Source organism: Ursus maritimus, unplaced genomic scaffold (genome assembly GCF_017311325.1).
Source record: "Ursus maritimus isolate PB19 unplaced genomic scaffold, ASM1731132v1 scaffold_9, whole genome shotgun sequence".
NCBI classification, from domain to species: Eukaryota; Metazoa; Chordata; class Mammalia; order Carnivora; family Ursidae; genus Ursus; species Ursus maritimus.
In genome coordinates this window covers 33547776-33570902 of record NW_024427107.1, presented here as the reverse complement: position 1 = coordinate 33570902, position 23127 = coordinate 33547776, and the positions used below count along the sequence as shown (strand labels likewise).

At 35.9% G+C, this 23127-nt stretch overlaps 1 protein-coding gene across 2 annotated transcripts in view; it reads right to left on the bottom strand.

The window, feature by feature from the left end:
• WWP1 (WW domain containing E3 ubiquitin protein ligase 1) overlaps nt 1–23127 on the bottom strand; it is a 113510-nt gene that overhangs the window by 45977 nt on the left and 44406 nt on the right. The window contains exons 6-9 of one of the 2 annotated variants that reach the window (XM_040625785.1): nt 16264–16401; nt 16102–16168; nt 11996–12180; nt 2117–2453 (exon numbers count right to left, since the gene is read on the bottom strand). In XM_040625785.1, coding sequence (XP_040481719.1) covers nt 2117–2453; nt 11996–12180; nt 16102–16168; nt 16264–16401 — 727 coding nt within the window. The remainder of the gene's footprint in view (nt 1–2116; nt 2454–11995; nt 12181–16101; nt 16169–16263; nt 16402–23127) is intronic. The other variant, XM_040625786.1, reaches the window with a different exon arrangement.

Here is a 23127-nt window from a genome sequence, read left to right as displayed (position 1 = left end):
AACATCTCTGTGTGTACTAGAATGCTATTTACCTTATACACACAAACCTGCACCAGAAAAATTAACTTTCTGGAAACAAGTTTACTCTTACTACAACTAACACTCTTCAGTATTTTTTATTCCGGTCTATACCAATTTACTTCAATTATGTGTTCAAATGCTGGTCATAATCTGCTAATGGGGTGCAGCCTGCAACTTGAAAATCACTTATCTAGGTTACTACAAAAGTCTCCTAACACAAAGATCACATATGGTGGCTATAGGCATGCTGAAACATTTATTTGGCCCCCACAGAATTAAATTTATGTGCTTATTATCATTTTAAATCATAATGCCTGCTTCTCTCATTTATAAACCATCCTGGCTGCTATCTTGTCTCCTTGACTCCTAGAATCTGTCTATCCCACTACTAGAATGAATGACCTAACTAAAATGCAAATAGGACAATGCCACAACCCTGCTTAAAATTCATTAATGTTTACTCATGGCTTTCAGGAAAACACTCCCACACTCCTAGAAAAGTATACGAAATTCTTCATAGGACTGTTTCCTCTTTAGTACTACGTAGGTCACTTCCTGAAATGCTAAACTCAAGCCATAACAAAATACTATTTCCTGAATTCTACTTACACATTTTTATGGATGCCAGAGATCTGAACATGCAGTTGCCTCTACTGAGAATGAAGCCTTTCACCACTAGTGCCTACATTATTGCTCTGCTAACTCGTAACCCTCTTTTAGAAATTCACTTAAGGGTCATCTCTTTCAGAAAGTATTCTTTGATCTCAATAGTGTAGGGTACTCCCCTAAAAGAATACGTTCCTATCCACAGCCTGCTAAACTTATGTTTAGCCCAGTTTTAATGGTACGGTGTAGTTGCTGCTTACTTATCTTTACCCTCCCATCAGACCAGAAGGTTCTTAACACCTTCTTGTATGTACGTGTCACAGTGGCAGACACATGAAACTAGGATAAATGACTAAGCTGCCAAAGGCCGAAAACAAAGGGACAAAGAGAGATTTTTGAGAGAAGGGAAGATACTGTAAGGTCTGAAATGCTGGCAGTCAACAAGTGGGGATTTCCAGAAGTAGCTGAAAATAAGCTCAGAAAAAGGTCTGGCCCGGACAAACAGATTTCACAGTTACAGTGATGGGAGAGCATGAGCACCAACAGAGGAAGAAAAACACGGAGGAAGAACAAAGGCTAAAAAAGGCTGAAACCACTATTAGACAATGGGCAAAATCAGATGAAGCAGCAAAGAGCACTGAGAAAAACAGTTCAGAAAATAAGACAGGGCTATGAACACAGTAACTGTGATGCGAAATTGAGGGCAGTAACGTAAGACCTCTAGAAGTGCAGTTTCCACAGCTCGGAGAGGAGACATGCTAAGTGCTGCGAGCTGTGCAGGAAAGCTCTGTGTCCATATGTCTATCACAGCACTGTCAAACTGCACTGCATGTATGTTTACAAGTCTGAGCCACCAGAAATAAACTTTTTGAAGCCAGAGACAATGAATGATTAACTCATCATCAAAGCCAAGTAAAGAGTCAAAAAAACCTGTTAAGTAAATCTGGGAGAGATGACCAAATGGAATACACACATAGAATAACTCTTTAAAGGAAATCTTGGGAAGCTGAATATTTTCAATGGGAAAATTTAAAGGGGACTAAGAATTATTAAGCAGCAACGAAACCCTGAGTTTGTAACAGAGGTAATCAGCAGAGTTAAGTGACTTTTCCCTAGATGAGAAAAAAGATGGCTATGTTGGGGGCTGGAGAGCAGACCATAAAGGAAGCTAGAGAACTGAGGTAATTATGTAGTGTTATAGTTATTCTTCTCTAGCAGTAAAAATAAACCAAGAATCAAATCAAGTGTGCCTTGCAAATTAACACTAGGCTTTTTCTTTTCCCTTCACACGGCACATACTTCATTAGTAATTGTTCTCAGTTTTAAAAAGTACTTGCTTTGTGGCAAATAAATTGTATCATTCAGATTCCAACTTTGATTTCAAATTACTAAACAATGGAAAAATTTTATATACACATTCAACAGTCATATTATTAAAAAGCTGTTATTCAAATGTAAGTCAAATTTCTAAAAAATATATTTAACATACCCTGATGGCAAAGTTTCTGTGTTGGTATTTCCAGACTGTTGCCGTGCAGGTTCCGCACACCCATCTGGCTGTCTTAATTTGGCTGCCTCAAAAGCAGAATTATTTCCAGAATTAGAGGCAGCAGGGTCTAAAGTACTTCTAGCTTCAGATCCAAGTGCTGCACTGTCAGAAAGAATACATTCATTGTTTTCTGAGGAAGTCAGTATTTCTTGAACTGGAGGATCTTCAACAGTAGTATTAGTGCAATTTGAAGACAAGGCAGTTTCTTCAGATACTACTGCAGTACCCGTGGTGGAAGCATTTTCGGTTGGTGCAGATGAAGATGATTCTCCATTAACTAAAAAGAGAAAAATCAGTAAGACGAACTATCAAGCAATGACAAAGCAAACAACTCACCAGTTATACTTACTTAGTACCTAATTCACCCTGAGTAATGTATCAGGTACTGATGAAAATAAAATAAGATAGATTAGATTTTTTTTTGCTCACATTTTAGAGATGAACATATAAATTATAAAAATTTAAGAATACAGTTGACCCTGGAACAACACAGTTTTGAACTATGTAGGTCCACGTATATGCAGATTTTTTTCAAAAAATACAGTACAAATCTTTATGATTTTTTAAAATATTTTCTCTTTATCTTACTGTATTATAAGAATACTATATATAATAAACAAAATAAGTGTTAATTGACTGTTTATGTTATTGGTAAGGCTTCAAGGTCAACAATAGGCTATCAGTAGTTAAATCTGTGGGGGGACTCCAAAGTTATACAAAGACTTTCAAGTGGTAGAGTCTGGGGGGTGGGTGATGTCAGTGCTCCAAATCCCTTGTTGCTCAAGGGTCAACTGTCTGTGTGTATACACACACTAATAACATTAAGGAAAAGAGAAACCAACATGAGTATAATATGTTTTTCCTCCATAGGATCAATTTTGAAAGTTTGCATGGTTTATATGAAAACTTTAAATGATCCCTTTCAATCTCCCTTTTCATATGCAAATGGAGCTAATATAAAAAGGGCAGCTAATACCAAAAATGCCAATGGGGGAAATACACAGTGGCATTAATTTATTACTCTAGAGGACTGCCAAAAAGATCCAAAAACTTATTCTACACTTTCTGAAGAAATGACTCAGTACTGGGATCCATTAATACAATTTTCTTAATGTCCATTTTAAATGTGATTGATGAATGTCAATTATGTGTCACTATTAAAGTGAGCCAAATAAAACTGGAAAGAGAATAGATTATTGACCAAAACCAAAGAAATTTCCACATAAAATTCTAATTGAAATGGGGCAGGGAGACCTAATTAAGAGTAATGGTATCATCAGGTAGATTTTTAAAGAAAGAAAAAGACTTAAATAGTGGAAAGAAAATGTACTACTAAAGGAATCGAACTGCAATTACAAAAAACCAAGAGAATGAATTAAGTTCTGTCCAAATGTGGAGGAGAGAATGGCTTTGGAGGAAAAAAAAATACAAGAAATAAAATATTTACAGTTACCCTGTATCAAACACTGTTAGATAACGCAGAGAAATGAACAGAGAATGTGCACAAAGAGACTCAATTCTGGTGTTCTGTATATGATGCTCACTTAAAGAATTATCTCATTTAACATTTACTCTTCAACAGTGCAGAGATTAATTTTCAAAAATAGAAAAGCTTAGCAGTCATTTTTTCAAAGCAAAATAACACTAAATGGGAAAAGAGGAATAATTGAGAAAAGATAATGCAGTCCAAGAAGAAACACTCATAAACCTTTATGCATACTGAAACACAGCACACAAAACACAAGCTGTTAGAAAAAAGGAAGAAAATGAAATATTAAATAGCACCATTCAGTTGTTCAAGGCAGAAACTTCTTTCCTACAATAATTCAACAGCAAGTGCTCTGAGCCCTTCTCTCCATCTGTACCACTACACCTCCTGGTCCATCATTTCTTGCTTTCAATACTTCCAGCAGGCTTCTAATTTTAGTCTGCCTGCTTTTTCTCTTGTCCAACTACATACAACCCATTCTCCAAATGACAGCCCAAGAAAACCTTTTTCAAAACATGTAACAGATCTTTTCACTCCCCTAATTAAACATACCAGTGAATTCCTACTGCTACCAGAATAAATTCCAAACTCTTTAACCATGGCCTATGATAAAGACTACATTAATCTGCTCCACAGCTACCCCAGATTCCTCACAACGGCTTTCCTTCTGTTACCTGAATAGAGCAAACTCCTTCCCACTTCAGAGATGTGCACTTGTGGTTCCCACGGTCTCAGGATATCTCATCATTTAGAGTGCATGCTCAATTACATCTTCAGAAAGCACTTGAGGCAGTGCTTGAGTCTTATTTAATCCTATTAATGCTATTCTTATGTTTAGTTTCTCATGTTCTGAAATCATTTTATGTATTTGTTTTTATTTCTTTTCATTAAGTTCAGAGTGTGAAAACTTGTGTCAGACTTGTTCACTCTTGTATTCCCCAACTGTTACAAAATGCCTGGCATATGAAAACAATAAATATTTTTTGAATCAATAAATTAAAGACAAATCAGAGACAAAGAAATGAACTGAACATACCTCCCTCAAAACTATGAGATTAGAGTGTTAGTAGAAATATTAGTTAAGCATATGAATGATTCAATGACACAATAAATTATAGTTAGAGAGTTTCTTATATACATATTCCATCCAAACACTCAAAAAATTTTTAGAAAAACTGACACGTGAAAGACCAAAGGAAAATCCCCAATTATACAATAAGGAGTCCACATTCTAACTACAATATAACTAGAACAAGCAGGATGCCTGGGTGGTTCAGTCGGTTAAGGTCTGCCTTTGGCTCAGGTCATGATCCCAGGGTCCTGGGATTGAGTCCTACATTGGGCTCCCTGCTCAGCGGCTTCTCCTTCTGCCTGCCATTCCCCCTGCTTGTGCGCGCTCTCTCTCTCTCTGACAAATAAATAACTCAAAAACAAAACAACTAGAACCAAGCAATACAAAATACAACTTATTAAAATGTTCACTGAGAGTCTGACATAATCTGCTAAGCACTTTTTAAAGATTATCCTATTTCGTCCTCAAAGAACAATGCTGAGACAGAGCAGCATGATTCCCATTTTACTAGTGAGAAAACTGATACTTTTATGTCCATAAAAATGACAGTTCTTCCCCAACCCATAATCAATTTGCTTAGATGATAAACTAAATACTGAGTTAAAGAGGAAATAATAATGAAATTATAAACTTTAGGGAAATTAATGGCAATGAAAACACTTGAATCGAATGTTATTGGACAAAGCCAAAGACATATCCAAGGATGTAGAAATGGTAATAAATGAGCTTAGCACTCAATCCCAGAGCCAGGCAGGAAAAACAGGAGAAGGAATTAAAAGAACAGTAAAACAGATCAGAATTTCCTAATTTACCTGATAAGAATCAGTTGAGATCTTGTTGAAAGTATAGATCTCAGTTCCCATTCTAGACTTAATGAATTTCTAGGGGAAATCCCTAAGGAAGGGTCTGGGAATCGTATTTTTACAAATGCTTCAGATGAATTCTTACCAGTAAATTTGGAGAAACCATTAAGTATACCTTTATGAGTTTTATAAAGAAAAACATATGATATGAATAACATATGAATGCCACAAACCACTTTATATCAATAAGTCTCAAATGTATTAACTACGGGGCACCTGGCTGGCTCAGTTCGTAGAGCACGTAACTCTTGATCTCTTGAGCCCCACTTTAAGTGTGGACATTGCTTTAAAAAGAAAAAAAATCTTAAAAAAAAAAAAAAGCTAAGCTTTGAAATATATTAACTAAGTCAACAGAAAGAAAAATTGAAAAGACTCATCATGGGGCACCTGGCTGGCTCAGTCAGTGGGGCATGCGACTCTATCTCAGGGTTGTGAGTTTGAGCTGCATGTTGGGTAGAGAGATTACTTAAAAATAAAATCTTAAAAAGAAAATTAAAAAGATTCATCACAGTAGAAATGAAAAAGGTGATGAAAGATCTAATATCATCCCACCAACGGGCACAAGACTCACTTAAGTCTTCTGAAAAAATTCTATGAACCCTTCAATGAACAGATCAACTCCCATGTTATTTAAAGTGGTATAGTACATGAGGAAAGAAAAAGAAATATTGAGTTTCTTAATTTATTCTGTGAGGGTAATATAGCTCTAAGGTTGGAACTAAATAAATTAAAAGATGGTTCAATATTAGGAAATTAAGTTAGGAAATCAACTATGCTAACACATTAAAAAAATAGCCATATGACTATTTTCAATACAAAAAAAAAGCATTCAATAAAACCTTGACAAAACACTTAATAAGCAGAATCAAGAGAAATTAGTGAATAATCTAGATTATCCATCAGAAACTCACAGTAAGCATCATATATTAACTTTAAGACATTAGGAGAATTTCCATTAAGGTCAGGAACAAATTAAAACCAGAAACAAAACAAGGAAGATCATAATCATCACTCCAATGCTGTTGATTACTTTGACAATGCATTAAGGCAAGAAAGAAGTGAAAAATATTAGAAATAAAATGATGAAACTCATTCACAGAGAATAAGTTTATTCAGAACACTCACAAGAATCAACTGAGAAACTCTTTGTACTGTTTGACCAAAACATTTTTAACACAATGACCCTATGTAAGTTCAGCATTAAAATTACACTCAAGACCTATCTAAACAAAACCAGAAAACATTACTAAGAGACATTTTAAAACACAAAATGGATGAGAGAGACATAAAATATCCCTGGATGGGAAGATTCAGCACTGTTAAAAAATAGTATTAACTCTCCTTGAAGTGCAAATACTGGTAAGGAAGCAGAGCAAGAGGAATTCTCATTCATTGCTGGTGGGAAAACAAAAGGGTACAGCCACTTTGGAAGATAGTTTTGCAGTTTCTTACAAAAATAACCATACTCTTATTATATAATCCAGCAGTAATGGTCCTCAATGCAGTTAAGTCAAAAATTTATGTCCACACAAAAACCTGCACATGAATGTTTATATCAACTATATATATAACTGCCAAAAACTAGAAGCAACCAAGATGCTTCAAGAGGTGAATGGATAAGCAAATTAGGGTATATCCATACAATGGAATATTATTCAGTAATACCAGAAATGAGATATCAAGCCATGAAAAGATATGGAGGAGCCTTAAATGCATATTGCTAAGTGAAAGAAGATTCCAACTACGTGACATTCTTTTTTTTTTTTTAAAGATTTTATTTATTTATTTGACAAGAGAGAGAGAGAGACAGCCAACGAGAGAGGGAACACAAGCAGGGGGAGTGGGAGAGGAAGAAGCAGGCTCCCAGCGGAGGAGCCTGATGTGGGGCTCGATCCCAGGACCCCGGGACCACACCCTGAGCCAAAGGCAGATGCTTAATGACTGAGCCACCCAGGTGCCCCCCAACTACATGACATTCTGAAAAGGCCAAACTAGAGAGACAGTAAAAAGATGAGTGGTAGGAGTGTGGGGAAAGGGATAAACAGGTAGAGCACAGGGGATTTTGGGAATGGTAAAACAATTCTGTATGATACTGTACTGGTGGGTACATGACAACATGCATTTCTGTTCTTTTCTTTCTTTATTTTTAAAGTAGGCTCCATGCCCAGGGTGGAGCCCAATAAGGATTTGATCTCACAACCCTGAGATCAAGACCTGAGCCGAGATCAAGTCAGTGCTCAGTCACGCGCTTAACTGAATGAGCCACCCAAGGGCGCCAATAACACCCATTTCTTAAATCTCACAGAACCTATATAACACAAAGTGTGAACCTTGATCCCTAACTATGGACTACAGTTGATAATAATATATTTATACTGGTTCATTAACTGTAACAAATATACCACAGTAATGCAAAATGTTAATAATAGATGAAATTCTGAGTGGGCATTATTTTTGATTGGAGAGATTATTACTGATATGTATCTGTGGTTTTCAACTGGAGACAAATTTGCCCCCCACTCCAAAGACATTTTAGCAATGTCTGGAGCTATGTTTGGGTGTCACAGCTAGGGGAAAGAGAGGATGTTACTGGCATTTAGTGGGTACATGTCAGGAATGTAAAATACATCAGAAAGCCATCCACAACAAATAATCATCTGGCTCAAGATGTCAACAGTGCTTAAGTTGAGAAACTCTGATGTGTATGTACCCAGCCAGCAAGCAGTGTCCTGCAAAATAAACATCTGTCTATGGTAGCTGCAAACTAAACATCTGTTAACAAATGACATAAGGATCAGTGAAAGGACAAACTACAAAAAAAGACAAAAGGGTAAGGGAAGGCAGAGAGAGAAAGAAAGGGAGGGAAGTCAGGACCATAGGTTTTTTGCTTGTGAAAGAATGTGGAGAATTTTATGTTCGCTAGTATTCAAAATGTGTGACAGGTAAAATAGAGGTTTATGCAAAGCATTTCCTTCTCTACAGATATAATACCACACCCACTGACTTGGTTTCTTTTTCTTTTTTAAGTTTTTGTACATTTTTTAAAAAAGATTTTATTTATTTATTTATTTATTTATTTATTTATTGAGCATGCGCAAACAGGGGGAGGGGTAAAGGGAGAGGGAGACAGAAACCCAAGCAGACCACAGGCTAAGTGCAGAACCCAATGCGGGGCTCAATTTCAGGACCCTAAGACCATGACCAGAGTGGAAATCAAGAGTCAGATGCTCAACCAACTGACTGAGACACCCAGGTGACACTCACTAACTTGATTTCTTAATGAACGTATCCCAATCCTTACTCTCGACTGTTACGACATTTGGGTTACAAGACATAGCTCCCTACTTTCATGTTTAATCCTTCAGAAGTTTCCCTTGTACTTTATGATATGTACCCTCAAAGCATCATGCATTTGTCCTCACTATAACTATTCAAATAAAGTAGAAAAAGGCAGAAATACTGGAGTATTTGAGTATCATTTTTACTCCTTTTTAAAAGTGTGACAAAAAAAACTGCTTCTATATATGCACCTTAAGTTTCCCTAAAGTCAATTCACACAAAGTGTTCGAGGGGCCCTATGGTGATGGTATGGTTCTGCATCTTGACTGCAGTGCCAGCCGCATGAAGCCAGACATGATAAAACTGCACAGAACTACACGAACACACAATGCAAGTGTAACTGGTGAAATGTAGATTTTGTCAATGCCAATTTCCTGACTAATACTGTATTATACGCTGTATGGGAGAGGCTGGTGAAGGGAACATGGGACCTCCCTGTACATTTCTTGGCAACTTTCTATAATTATTTTAAAATAAAAAGCTATAAACAAAAGTTTAACAAACTTGTGAAATCAGTTAGTTCTGCCTGAAACTTACCATACTGAGAGCTGATCTATTTTATGAATAAAAGAATAATTACATATTAGAAAAAAGTCATTTCGCACTATAAGTTTTGGGACAGTGGGAAGTGGAGAAAAAAATACTATTTTTCTTAAATACCTACCACCCACTCAGGGACTATGGTAGATGTTTTGGATTATCTCAATGAACATTTAAAACACCCCTACCAGGTAGCTAATTATTATCCCCTTTTTATAAATGGAAGAGCTAAATTTTGAGGATATGAAATTTGTCCAAGGTCACACAGTTAACACATTAAATGATAGAGCTGGGATTTGAACCTGGTCCTGTTAGAAGCCAAATCTAATCTCTTCAATTATGACTACCTCCTATCTTAGCTTAAAATATATTTACAGCAACTAAACTTATCAAATTGACCCTCTTAATCAAAACTCAAATGAACAGGAGAGAGAAAAAAAAAAATCCCCCCCCAAAAGCCCTCTTATATAATACTGTCTCTGGTAAAATGAAATCATTTGTGTTAAAACTCCTTAGCACAGGCCCACAATCCATTATGTCAAAACCTTGGGGCTGAGTGTATTCCAAAAACTGTAAGTTTTCAGAACTTAGAAAATTAATATGGCACATATATTGTATATTACATCAGTACGTGAGCAGTTTGGGGGCTACACATTGTAATTACACAATAATATTTCTGTGGCAAAATGGACAGATACATTAAGCATGATGAACTATGAATACCTTCACATCAGTTCTAATCATTTTGCCATCAAAGGAGTTTACCAAAACATCCTTTCGGTTTTAAAGATTTTAGGACTCTGAATTATAAGTAAGGGATTAAAACATGTTAACATGTTATACACACAATATGCACACTCCTACCCATACCCATACTCCAACATGAAAACTGATTTTAAAGTTCCTGATTAGAAAAAGGAATACCATTTTGGCGCTAATGCCTTAAAGATTACTCCATTCCTTGAGAAGTACCTGAATTCATCCTCCTACTAAGGGATAACAGATCACACACAAGACATTGGCACAGTGGTTGCTACCAACAGAGGAGGTTCCGGAAGTCTTTGTAAACTGGCCAATAGAATGATGACAGATGGGATTGTTTTGTCACATGTCACCAACAATTATCAGAGGAGGTAAAAACGCAATCACTAAGTTGGATGAGGGAATATTATTTGAAGCCTATCATAGTATGAAAGATGAATGGTACAACTTTGAGACACTGTAAAAATCACATACATCAAAGCAAAGCAGAGGGCACAGAGCTAAGAGAGCTAGAGATAGATGTCAATTACAGCTCTTCTACCTCCTAGCTCTGATCTCTCTGTGCCTCAGTTTCTCCTGGGAAAAAGCGAAAGATATTAGTATCTATTTCAATTAGTTATGGTGAGAGTTAAATCAGTAAACAGACATATAGTGTTTAGAACAATCACAAATGTTAGAGATTATGATTGTCCTGTTTCCTAGCAGTTACTGTGAATGTTGTGGGAATTACTTACAATGGAGCTTTCAATTCTAGTTCCTTATGTGTTTTATTTTCACCCTGAAATTTCGGGCAAGGATAAATAAGAGAAGACTGTGGGAAGTGAATTTGTTCCCAAAGGGAACGGCCTATAAAGAACCTGACAAGCTATGGCGTATAAATAAGAGATCCTGCAACAGGGGGAGCCTCGGTAAGTCCTCCTCCCTTTTGCATCAACGTCTGAATGTACCCAAATACTAAACCATGCAACTAACCAGTGGTCAATAGATACTTTCATCAATCTACTCAAACAGCTAATTATTTTAGGAAGAAAACTAACTTACCAAATTCCATAGAGTTTAAATATAGGATGATGACAAGAATGAAACAGAGTGGTGATATAAGCCTTTCTGAAATGAGCATTCATCATTTTTTTTTTTTTTTTAAGATTTTATTTATTTATTTGAGAGAGACAGCCACCCAGCGAGAGAGGAAACACAAGCAGGGGGAGGGGGAGAGAAAAGAAGCAGGCTCCCAGTGGAGCAGGGAGCCCGATGCAGGGCTCAATCCCTGGACCCTGGGATCGCGCCCTGAGCCGAAGGCAGACGCTTAACGACTGAGCCACCCAGGCGTCCTGAGCATTCATCATTCTTACGCTTTTCATGAATCAGGAGTGAACTTAATAAGTAATTGGCCCTTTATCTAATTACTTCCAAAAGTATTTTGTGGCATAAAGCCTAAGAATCTAACTATCTTGTAAGTACATACTTAGTGAAATGTACTGTTACTTCTAACAGAATATATATTTGGAATACCCTCCTAAATAATCTAGAAAAATTCAAATTATTAGAAAATACTTCAGGTATTGTGATCTTTAGATTCCTATCACAGAACTGAAGATTAATAAAGACTGTACAGTAAGAAGTATAGGTGTAGGTACATAAAGTTTAGTTTTCATTAATAAATCCATTTAAAATTCATTTATAAATTTATAAAATTTCACTTGTAAATATAAAAATGCAATTTATGAATTTCATTCATAAATCACCATGCTTACCAGTGTCATTGGCAGGCTCAGATGTAAGTGGTTTTGGAGCTGGTGTATTTTTGGGTCTGGCAGCAACCTGAGTCGGAGATGAGGGTGTATCGTCTCCATTAACTACATATGAACGGCATGAGTTTTGAACTACAGTGCTTGTGGGTACATGATTATCTATTCCATTAGTACCTTCAACAGCCAACCTTAAGAAAAAAAAAAAAAAAGATGGCTTTCTTTAATAAGTAAAATCAAGTAACTTTCCATCAGAATTGTCATAAGAAAGATTTACCAAATTCTTAATACTCAAACAAAGTGATAGGTAGAAAGAGTAATGAACAAATGATATAGCAAGCTTTTATTACATTAAAATTTAAATTACTTTCAGTTCCAAGTGTATCCACACTGGCAGATAACTGTACACTCAGATACACAAATATATTAAATCAAAGTGAATTCAGTCCCTCAAAGTAATGATCGTCATACATTTTAAATATTTAAGAATAATCTTTATTTTAAGATGCTTCAAAAGTATTTTCAAAAAGCTTATGGAACTTTAAAAAAATCAATTCCAACCTACTGTAATTTTATTGAATACTAGAAAATAAGCTAAAAAGGTCTTCAAATATTGATTACAAATTATAATGTAGTGGCACTAAGATAATGAGTACATGGTAATCAAAAAAGCTAAATATTATACTGCAGAATTAGAAGAATTTATAGCACATTATATGAACTGCAAATAAATAAATAAATCTACAATTACAAAACCAAACATTTTAAATCTTACTGGCAGTGGATAGGGAGTTGGGCAATATCACGCTAAGTTAACAGTGTTTTTTCAAATATACAGGCTACCCTTGTGTCCTCCACAAAACAGCCTCAGTATTTTTTAAAATATATAAATCAGGGGCACCTGGGTGCCTCGGTTGGTTAAGTGTCTGCCTTCAGCTCAGGTCATGGTCCCGGGGTCCTGGGATCGAGCCTTGCATCGGGCTCCCTGCTCTGTGGGGAGTCTGCTTTCTCCCTCTGTCTGTGCTTTCTCTCTCTCTCTCTGTCAAATAAATAAAATCTTTAAAAAAAAAAAATAAAATAAAAATAGGGGCGCCTGGCTGGCTCAGCCATTAAGCATCTGCCTTCAGCTCAGGTTATGATCCCAGGGTCCTGGGATTGAGCCCCGCATTGCTCCCTGCTTGGCGGGAAGCCTGCTTCTCCCTCTCACATACTCCTCTTGCTTGTGGTCCCCCTCTCGCTGTCTCTCTCTGTCAAATAAATAAAATCTTAAAAACAAACAAACAAATAAACAAATAAACAAATAAATAAATAAATAAATAAAATAAATCAGATTGTGTCCCTAAACCCTGCCCATCTATCTCAAATCTATTTCTCTCCAAGTTCCTCTTTGCTCACCTTGCAGCAGATATACTGTGTATCAGTTTTATTGAATATGAAAACATGCTGTAAAGTCTTCAAATGTTTATTACAAGTTATTATACACAGGCAGTACTATTATAATGATCACAGGATTATCAAAAAAAGGCTAAATATTATATTCTAGAGTTGGAAGAATTTGAAGAGTGTAAATTAACTAAAAATGAACTCAAGGTCTTTGTACTTGCTATGTCCTCTACCTAGAATAATGCTCTCCTGTCAGAACTCTGCACGGATAGTACATTTTTGGCTTTTTAATTGTAGCTCAAATGGTACTTCTTCAGAGATGATTCCCCTGACATCTCTCTTTAAAACAGGTTCCCTTCCATTCCTGTCACTTTGCCCTATTTCAATGACTTCATAGTTCTTATCACTATCTCCAATTGGTTAATTTATTTCTTCACTTGTTTACTATCTACCTTTATCCTGCCAGAATGCAATTTCACAGGAACAGGGCCAGTATTCTCAGTGCTTGGACTACTGTCTGGCACCAAACAGGCACATAATAAGTATCTGATGGAAAATGAATAAATGAATGAATCCTACTCTCCCTTCCTTTGTCACCTATATATTTGGAACAAGATGTCTTCTGGAAGTTTGGACAGGTGAAGTCTGAAGGAAGCTCCCAAGTGATTCTTCTGATTTGCACAGCCCTCCCCAGCCACCCAGTGATCCTGGAGTCTAAGTAAAAGAACTCATCTGAAGTTTTCCTGGTGCTGTAGATCTAATCTTTCATTCAAAATGTCTTACTACATGGAGTAAACAACATTAGGCTTCAGACTGGTGGTGATTCAAGCTCCTTTTTCCATCTAAAATTGTATTTCAAAAATTATAAAAACATATAATTATAGATACAGATATACACCCACACACACAAAATATCTTAATCCACCTAAATGTCGTACCCTTTTAGTTCTTAATTTTCTCACACGGACACTAAATAAATATATTTACTTAAGCCAAATATATATTCAGAAGATATACTTATCTGTTCAAGTGCTCTATAAGAATCAATTAATGTCAATTTAGGAGTAATGATGTTAGTAATTCTGTGTATTAACAGAAGCAACACTTTGTCATACACCCGTATGGTTTTTTTTTAAGTATTCCTTTTTTTTTTTTTTTTTTTTAAGATTTTATTTATTTGACAGAGAGCGAGAGAGCACAAGCAGAGGGAGAGGGAGAAGCAAGCTCCCCAATGAGCAGGGAGCCCGATGCAGGGCTTGATCCGAGGCCCCTGGGATCATGACCTGAGCCGAAGGCAGACACGTAACTGACTGAGCCACCCAGACACCCCTACACCAGTATGTTTTTTTTTTTAAAGATTTATTTACTTCCTTGAGAGAGAGAGCACACACACGAGTCGAGGGGCGGGAGCAAAGCAAGAGGGAGAGAGAATCTCAAGAATATCAAGACTGACGAGGGGCTCCATCCCACAACCCTGAGATTACGACCTGAGCTGAAACCAAGAGTCAGAAGCTCAACTGAGTCACGCAGGCGCCCCCACCAGCATGTTTTTCAAATGTAACAAGTCAATTTTACAGCAATATATTTTTATATCTTCAGGGATTCATTCCAGTATATTTGATTATATGTTTTTATTCTAATTTCAACTATTCTAAACAGAAAGCTTTTATTATTTACTTATTTATTAAAGATTATTTATTTGAGAGAGAGAGAGAGAAAGCAAGCAGGGGGAATGGCAGAGGGAGAGGCAGGCTCTCCACTGAGCAGGGAGCCCAATGCGGAGCTCAATCCCAGGACCCCGGGATCATGACCTGAGCTGAATGCTTAACCGACTGAGCCACCCAGGTGTCCCCAGAAATTAACTGTTATCAAATGTGAATGCAAGGGAGTTTCTGAGACGGCAGGGTTATTTCTGAGGAAAGACTATAATCCATGGAGCATATGTATCTTATAGTGATCTACAGGAAGTTGCCAATTCAGATAGCAAAAAGATACCCATCTTCCCACATTATCTGAGTCTATTTAACTGATAAAAATATGCCTAAATTCTTAGCACCACACTTGACACACGTTAAGCACCCAATACATGTAAGTACTATGACAATAGTTTATTATTTCTTTTTCACAGAAGATCAAGTATTTCCTTCCTGTTATTAGGATATCTAGTTCTTACTGAAACTCAAGGTCATTTTTGCTTAGAATAAAAATATGCCAGATTCTAAGAAGCTATTTCCAATAAAAAACAATGAAAGACTGATACATGCTACAACATGGATGAACATTATGCTAAGTAAAAACAGCCAGTAATAGAAGGTAACATATTGTATGATTCTTTTCCTAAGAAATGACCAGAACAGGCAAAGCCACTGGGACAGAAAACAGATTAGTGGCTGCCAGGAGCTGGGAGGAGAGAGGAATGAGGAGATACAGTTCATGAGTATAGTCTTTTTTTAAGGGTGATGAGAATTTCTGAAATTAGATAGTGGTGATGGTTATACACAAATCTACTGAAATATATTTTTTAAAAGGGTAACCTTGTGGTATGTGTACTATATCTCAATGAAGTTATTTCTTTAAAAACCACTTTTATAAGAATTCAAACAAATGACATGTTTAGATAGAAACTTTTCAATTCTATGGCAAACTCTAAACTAAGGTTAAAACGTAAAAGTTTATATATGGAAAATGTTACATTACCTTGACACAAATACTAAAATAAAATATTCTACCTGGAGGTTTGTCTTGTTGAAGGGTCTCCATTTTCATGTAAGGCATCACCATTTTGCTGTATTTCTACTGAAAAACAAGAAAGAAAGCAAGCAGGTTTTTACACACTTCTTGCTGGGTTATTTTTCCCCTTCAAATTTTAAAAACACATAAAGTTATCTTACTGGTTGGAGATGAGCTGCAGTTTGTTAGATTTTCTTGCTCAATCACCAGTCCATCGAGCACGACTATTAATTCACCGGTTTGCACTATACCATTCTTATTTTCCAAAGAAAGTTTTAATTGTTCTTTCACTCTTTCCACTAGAAAAAAAAAAAATCTTAAGTTAAAAGCTTTTGGCACATACAAAATTATGTGTTAGGAATCAAAACTACACACCAAGAATTACTCTAGTTCAGTACTTGATGGCTATATGTGTAAAGAATTATTTGCACTTTTATCAGTAGACCCTTCTATACTACATCAGGCTCACTCCCTTTCACACCAAGTTGAAAAACTCCTTGTCCCTCACCCATGCTTTCAATGTCATCTTTAATTGCTCCTCTGCACTGTATAAAGCATAGAGAACAAATAAATATATGCAGATAATAAGCACAACAATTACCTAAACTTGTTCTTCAGCCTATAAGACTTGTGGTCAAGGCAAAATTTCTGCATGGTAGTCAGGTAGTCTGGTTACTGATTCCAGCTCTAGAACTTATTGTTGTACTTTGAGTAAACAGTCAAACTATATAAAGCCTCAGTTCCAGTCATTATAAAATGGAGATAATAAAGGCATCAAACTAAAAAGGACTGTCATGAGGTCCAAATGCAAAATCACACAGAAAGTTCTTAGCACCACGCTTGACACATGCTAAGCACCCAATAAATGTAAGTACTATGACAATAGTTTATTATTTCTTTTTCATAGAAGACCAAATATTTCCTTTCTGTTATTAGGATATCTAGTTCTTACTGAAACTCAAGATCATTTTGCTTTGACTCCTATCCCACAGAAATACATTAAGTTTTTAGCGATCCCTTTACTATCCAAAATGAAGCCAATTACTTCAGTCTGATATTCACTGGCTCTCTGCAGCTTTTGGAACCATGGAACATAGTTCTTTTTAGATTATGTCCTGAACTTTGGTCTTTCCTATATTTAACAAATTTGGGTGTCCTCCCTCCCCCATTTATCAAATGTCCAGCCTAAGCATACTAATTATCCAAATACAGAAAAGACAAAAAAAAAAAAAAATCTGGAACCAGTATAATCACTGGACAGAAATTATTTGCAAAAATTTTAAGAACCATATAATAAAAGAAGGCCTTTTAGATTATATGCCCCAAACTTTATGCCCTCATAAAACCTCATTTCCACTCCACATCACAAAAATATTAGTAAGAACAATTAGAGACTAGGCAAAATACAAAAGTATGGGGGGGGGAAACCTACAAAAGCACGAATTTCAGCTTTACCTAGATTCTAATCATCTATACCTGAAGAAAACTACACTGGCCACCATTCTATTTCATTTTTGTGTTCACTCTCTATTTAAAGTATCTGGAATGTGGAGATTCAGTTCTTGTTCCTAAAATATTTAGCTTGAGTAGATTCTTAAAGAATAACCTTTCCAAAATCCCTTTAATCTAGGTCTCTTAGTGGTAAATTCTCTCATTTTTTAATCTGTAAATGTCTGCATTCTCATCTTCAAAAGATTTGTTGAGCACACTATTTTGTATTAATGATAATCTCTCAACTCTTTGAGGATATCTTTCCCACTATCTTCTTCTATTACTGCTAAGTCTGCAATTCTAATTTATAAATCCATTCAAATGATCCTTTTCTCTATAGCAGGTTTTTTTTTTTTTTTTTTTTTTGGTCTTTGGTGTCATGCATTTCACTTGATGAAAGCATGACATTTCACTTGATGAAAGCATGACTTTATGATATAATGGACCTAAGAATTTATTTTTTATCAGTATTCAAACACAGCCATTAACTCTTAAAATATCTCCTCTACTCCACCCTCTATTGCAGGGGTGGGCAAACCGTGGTTACAGGCCAAATCTGGCCTCTTACCTGTTTTTGTGAATAGTTTTATTTTAACACAATCATGTTCATTCATTTACATATCTTCTATGGCTGCTTTCCCACTATAATGGAAGAGCTGAATACGTATGAGACTGTATGACCTGCAAAGCTTAAATATTTACTATCTTGGCCCTTTACAGGAAACATTTGCCAATCCCTGCTAATAACGGCTTCTTATAATTTATAATCTTTGATGGTGAGTTCATTCTCTGATATTAGACTAAGAGTCATCTTTGGGCTTTAGTACAGTCAGGGTTTGTTTCTAATTCTGTCAGTGGTTTGAGGGCGCCTCCAAGAGTCTAGACTACAGGAGTCCAAGCTCAGCTCCCCTATGTGGTTATCTGAAAGTGCTATCAGCATCATCCACTATTCTACCTCCAGTCTGTAAGATTTTCCTTGTCTTTATTTTTTATTTTTTTGGAAGAAGGGGGCCTTGAAGACCACTTTGCCTCTTTGCAAAGATCAATGCCATAAAAATTTGTTCTATCCGGGACACAACTGCTCTGCAGTGGGGTGTTGTTTACAGCAGCTAGTCTTTCACAATTCTGAACATGGAAAATTGGGATATAACATTTCTGAGTCATAAAATTGGGAGGACTATCACATAAGTAACTCCCATCTACATGTGTATGTATGTACACTGGGAGAGGGAATGAGAGTAATCTTCTAACAGTATAAACAAACCAACTCAGACATATTCATCTATTCAGTATATAAATGCCTTATGTGTACCAGACACTATACTGAGAAAGCAGGATAAACACTGACCAGCCTGAAGTAAACCTCCCTACCGTTACTCCACTTATTTCTTTTAACAGACTTATCACCAGAATTTGGGGGCCAGAGGGGGTTAGAGGGGACCTGACTAAACTGAAGTCTCCAAAAGAGCAGAAATTGTGTCCATCTAATTTAGTGATGTAACCTCAATACCTGCCAGAAGGTAGGTGCTTAATAAATGTTTAAAATAAATTATTAAGACAGGACTGTCCTCAGGGAACTTGTAATTTTACAACTTTTAATTTATAATCTGATTTTTCTTTCCTCTCAGACATTCTTTCTAAGTTTTAATAGGGCAACAGAACAATCTGAGCCTCTGAGAAGCTAGATATATGACTAGATGATTTATCCTTCCATCACCAATTTGTCAAAAACATATACTCTTTCTTTCCCCACAGAAAATGAAAGATCTTCAAAAATCTTGTTTTTTAAGGTTTCACATATTTAGATTTAACTCATATTCTGAAGCCATTTTAAAAAACTGCTTGTCCACTGTATTATCTATTGCTAAGTAACAAATTATCCTGTAGTCATTAAAAATATCAGTAATCATTTATTACTGCTCAGTTTCTGTGGGCTAAAAATTTGGGAGCGGCTAGAAAATCTGCTTAAATGGTAGCTCATATACACAGCTAACAAGCTGGTGCTGAGAGCTGAGAAGAGGCCTCAGCTCCTCTCCATTTAGGTGTTTCTACAGGGCTTCCTGAGTCTTCACAATGGTAACTTCGGACTACATAATCCAAGAGACCAAGGCAAATGCTGAAATGTCTTTTACGACCAAGTTTTGGAGGTCCTATGCTATTACTTCTCTCATGTTCTGTCACAGACCATCTCTGATTCAATGTCGGAGGGACCACACAAGTTGCAAAAACCAGAAGGTAGGAATGCTTGGGGCAGTTTTTGAGGCTGGCCATGATACAGATTATACGACTATAACAAAATTTTAGAAACAAAACAAACTTGTAATGGGTTACAAGTTGTAAGAGTCCCAAGAATAACCAGGTGTTCTAAATACCAGGTCTTTCCATTATATCACACTATGAGTCAATGTGCAATAACTCACAAAGTGCCCATCTCCTGGCATGTAACAAAATTAATAAAAATTTATAAAAGAAATAAAAAATAAAGTAATAAATGTGTAAGAAGAAAGTAGATAACTGAAATATAGGGATTGAAAAACATTCTCCAAGCATTAAAAAAAATGGGAATTGGATAAACTTTAATGTCAGAAAAAATATTAAACTTCTATCAATCAAAACTAATGAAAAAGTGGTAAATGATTAAAAGAAAAAAGAGCTCATATATCAGTGAGAAAACAAAGAACAACCAACAAAAAAGGTACAAAGAATATAAGACAATCACAAATGAAATACGAATGATCAATAAATGTGACTTTTTTAATTACTAAAAAAATGCTTTGATAAAAACAATCTTCATTTTTACAATCTATTAGTATGGCAAATATTTACAAATAGGCACTCTCATATGCTTCATTGTGTGTACAAATTAGAGTAATGTTTCAGGAAGGCAATGAGACCACGATGCATAGCTAGAGGCTTCAAACTGCTCACTCCTTCTGACCTAGTAATTTCAATCCTAAAAATCTTTCTGAAGAATAGAAATGCATTTATATCACTGGGTATGAGAATACTATTTGTTCAAAAGCTTGGTTTTAACATATTTTAGTCTGTGCTGATACTAGGTGAATTTTTAAAAAAACTTAAGACTTAGCAAACTAAACAAATTAGTTTTAGCTAAGTAAGACTAAAGCAAATTTTTAAATAAAATTAAATTTGATTATGCTCTGTCCTCTGTCATAAACGACACATTTCTCTGCTGTGTTTCCCTACCATTCAATGTAAAGGGATAATTTTCAAATTATCTGATTACTGTGAATCACTTGGGACATAATTCAATTTAAAGTGAACTTAATGGATTTCAAAATGCTTTCCTCAACAAGAGTTAAGTTCTTGGTTCTACTAACACCATAAAAAAAAAACCAAAAAAAACAGTGTAGTCCCTAGTGTTTGAGCGGCAGTCATCTGATTCCTCCCTCTGGTGTTTAAAGTAGCTCTGTCTCAAAACTGAAACACAAAACGAAGTCCTATATACACTCTGGTGTCGTTATTAGCTATACTACTTTTACACTTTTTACCCATGAATGGTGACAAAGATTCTTTCCTTAAACTCCAGTCAGGCTCCTCTGAGCCATCTTCCTGACTAGGCCTCAACCTTGGCCTATAAAAACTGCAAATGCTCAGCACAGATGATCTCATCCACCATCTCCCCCCTCATTAAAAAACCTGCACACACTAACAGAGTTCGAACAACTCAAGGATGATCGTAGACCCACTTAAAGTGCCTGCCTGAGAAAATTCAGGGCTGCTAAAAAAATGTAATGTTTCTTCCAGTCTACACCAGTAAGAGGCCCCTGAATACCCTATCTTAGAGCATTTACTAAAAAGGGCTTACAATGGTGAATCTTTCCTCTCTCCCTTTGAGATGTAGTTGACCCTTGAACAATGCAGGATTCAGGGGCACTGACTCCCTGCACAGCTGAAAATCCCCCTATAACTTTCGACTCCCCCCAAATTTAATTATTAATAGCCTACAGATAACCAGAAGCCTTACTGATAACAGAAACAGTGAACACATAAAATGCTCTATGTGTTATATACTGTATTCTTACAATAAATTAAACTAGAGAAAAGAAAAATATAACTAAGAAAACCCTAAAGAAGAGAAAATGTATTTATGGTATTGTAGCGTAAAAAATCCAAAAAATATTAAGTGGAACTGCACCGTCCAAACCTGTGTTGTTCAAGGGTCAACTGTATATGTTATCTCCTATAATTCAGGAGTGTCTTTTTCAAGGACAGGGCCTAGGACTCACAGTACACCTGGGAGAACAGAATCCTAACTAGCAGAAAAAACTGGCCTAATCCCATTTATTCCAACAAACTCTTCCTCATTTTTCACTTCCCTGACTCTACTTAGTTTCCACCCACACCCATCCACCTCTACTTCCTCATTCTCGCCTTGAAATGCCCAGTTACCTCTATACAAATACAAGTTGAGTTCAGATCAAGCTGGACCCTCTTCCTTACTGCAACAGTATTATTAGGGATTAAAATCTGTCCTTACCATTTTTACTAGTATCAGGCTTCGTTTATCTTTAAGAATAGAGGGATTTTTCCTTTGCAGTTTAAGAAACAGTGGGACTGAAAGAAATATATCTCAGATAGCAGTATCCAAGGCAGATAACATACCACATATTGCTGCAGAGCCAATTAGATAACTTCCATAATTTAGAATGGCATTCAAGTGATATGAAAGGCTGGAGTGCAAATAAGGGCTTAAATCTACATAAACTTCTGAGACAATGTATCAGAGAACTGCATGAGCAAAAGCTTTGGTCATTATCCAACTAGGTTATGACAAAAAAAAAAAAAAATGAAGGGTAAGGACTGGAAGGCTTGCTGGGATTTAAATGTGAAGAAATGAAAGAATTTCCCTAGTAAGCTGCAGTTGGATATCTTTGGGGAAAATATAAGATGATTTTAGGTTTAGTTGTGGGTTTTATTTAAGGTGGTAACAACTCATATTACATCACAAAGGCCAAAGAAGTAAATATCTTCAAACTCGGAGATATACCTAATCAAATGAATTAAGCCTCCACTCTTACTTCAAATATATCAGGAGAAGGGATAGAAAAATATGAATTTATAAGAAGAAAATGTCAGGGCCTTAAGTACAAGAAGAAATCAGCCTCATTAATTTGAAGAGGGACAACATCCAAGTGCCAAGCCAACAGGCTAAATCAAAGGTACCCAAGAATTTTATCAGTTATGAGTGTATTTTAAAATTCTACAAGGCTATCTAGAATTACATTAACTTTATATTATTCTAATTAAAATTAAAAGCTAAGGATCAGAAAACCAGTGTTCTAGTCAAAACTCTGCAATTATTTCTGTTCTTGAGCAAGCCACTTACTTAAAAGTTACTTAATAAATAAAATGAGTCATTGGAATTAATGCCATAGGATTCTTTTATCTTTAAAGCACTATGATTTACAAGCTTTAATTTTAAAAATTAATTTACTTACCTTCTGTTATAGGCGTAGTTATGTTCCCCCACCCCCAAGATTGTATGTTTAAGTCCTAACGCCTGCTACCTC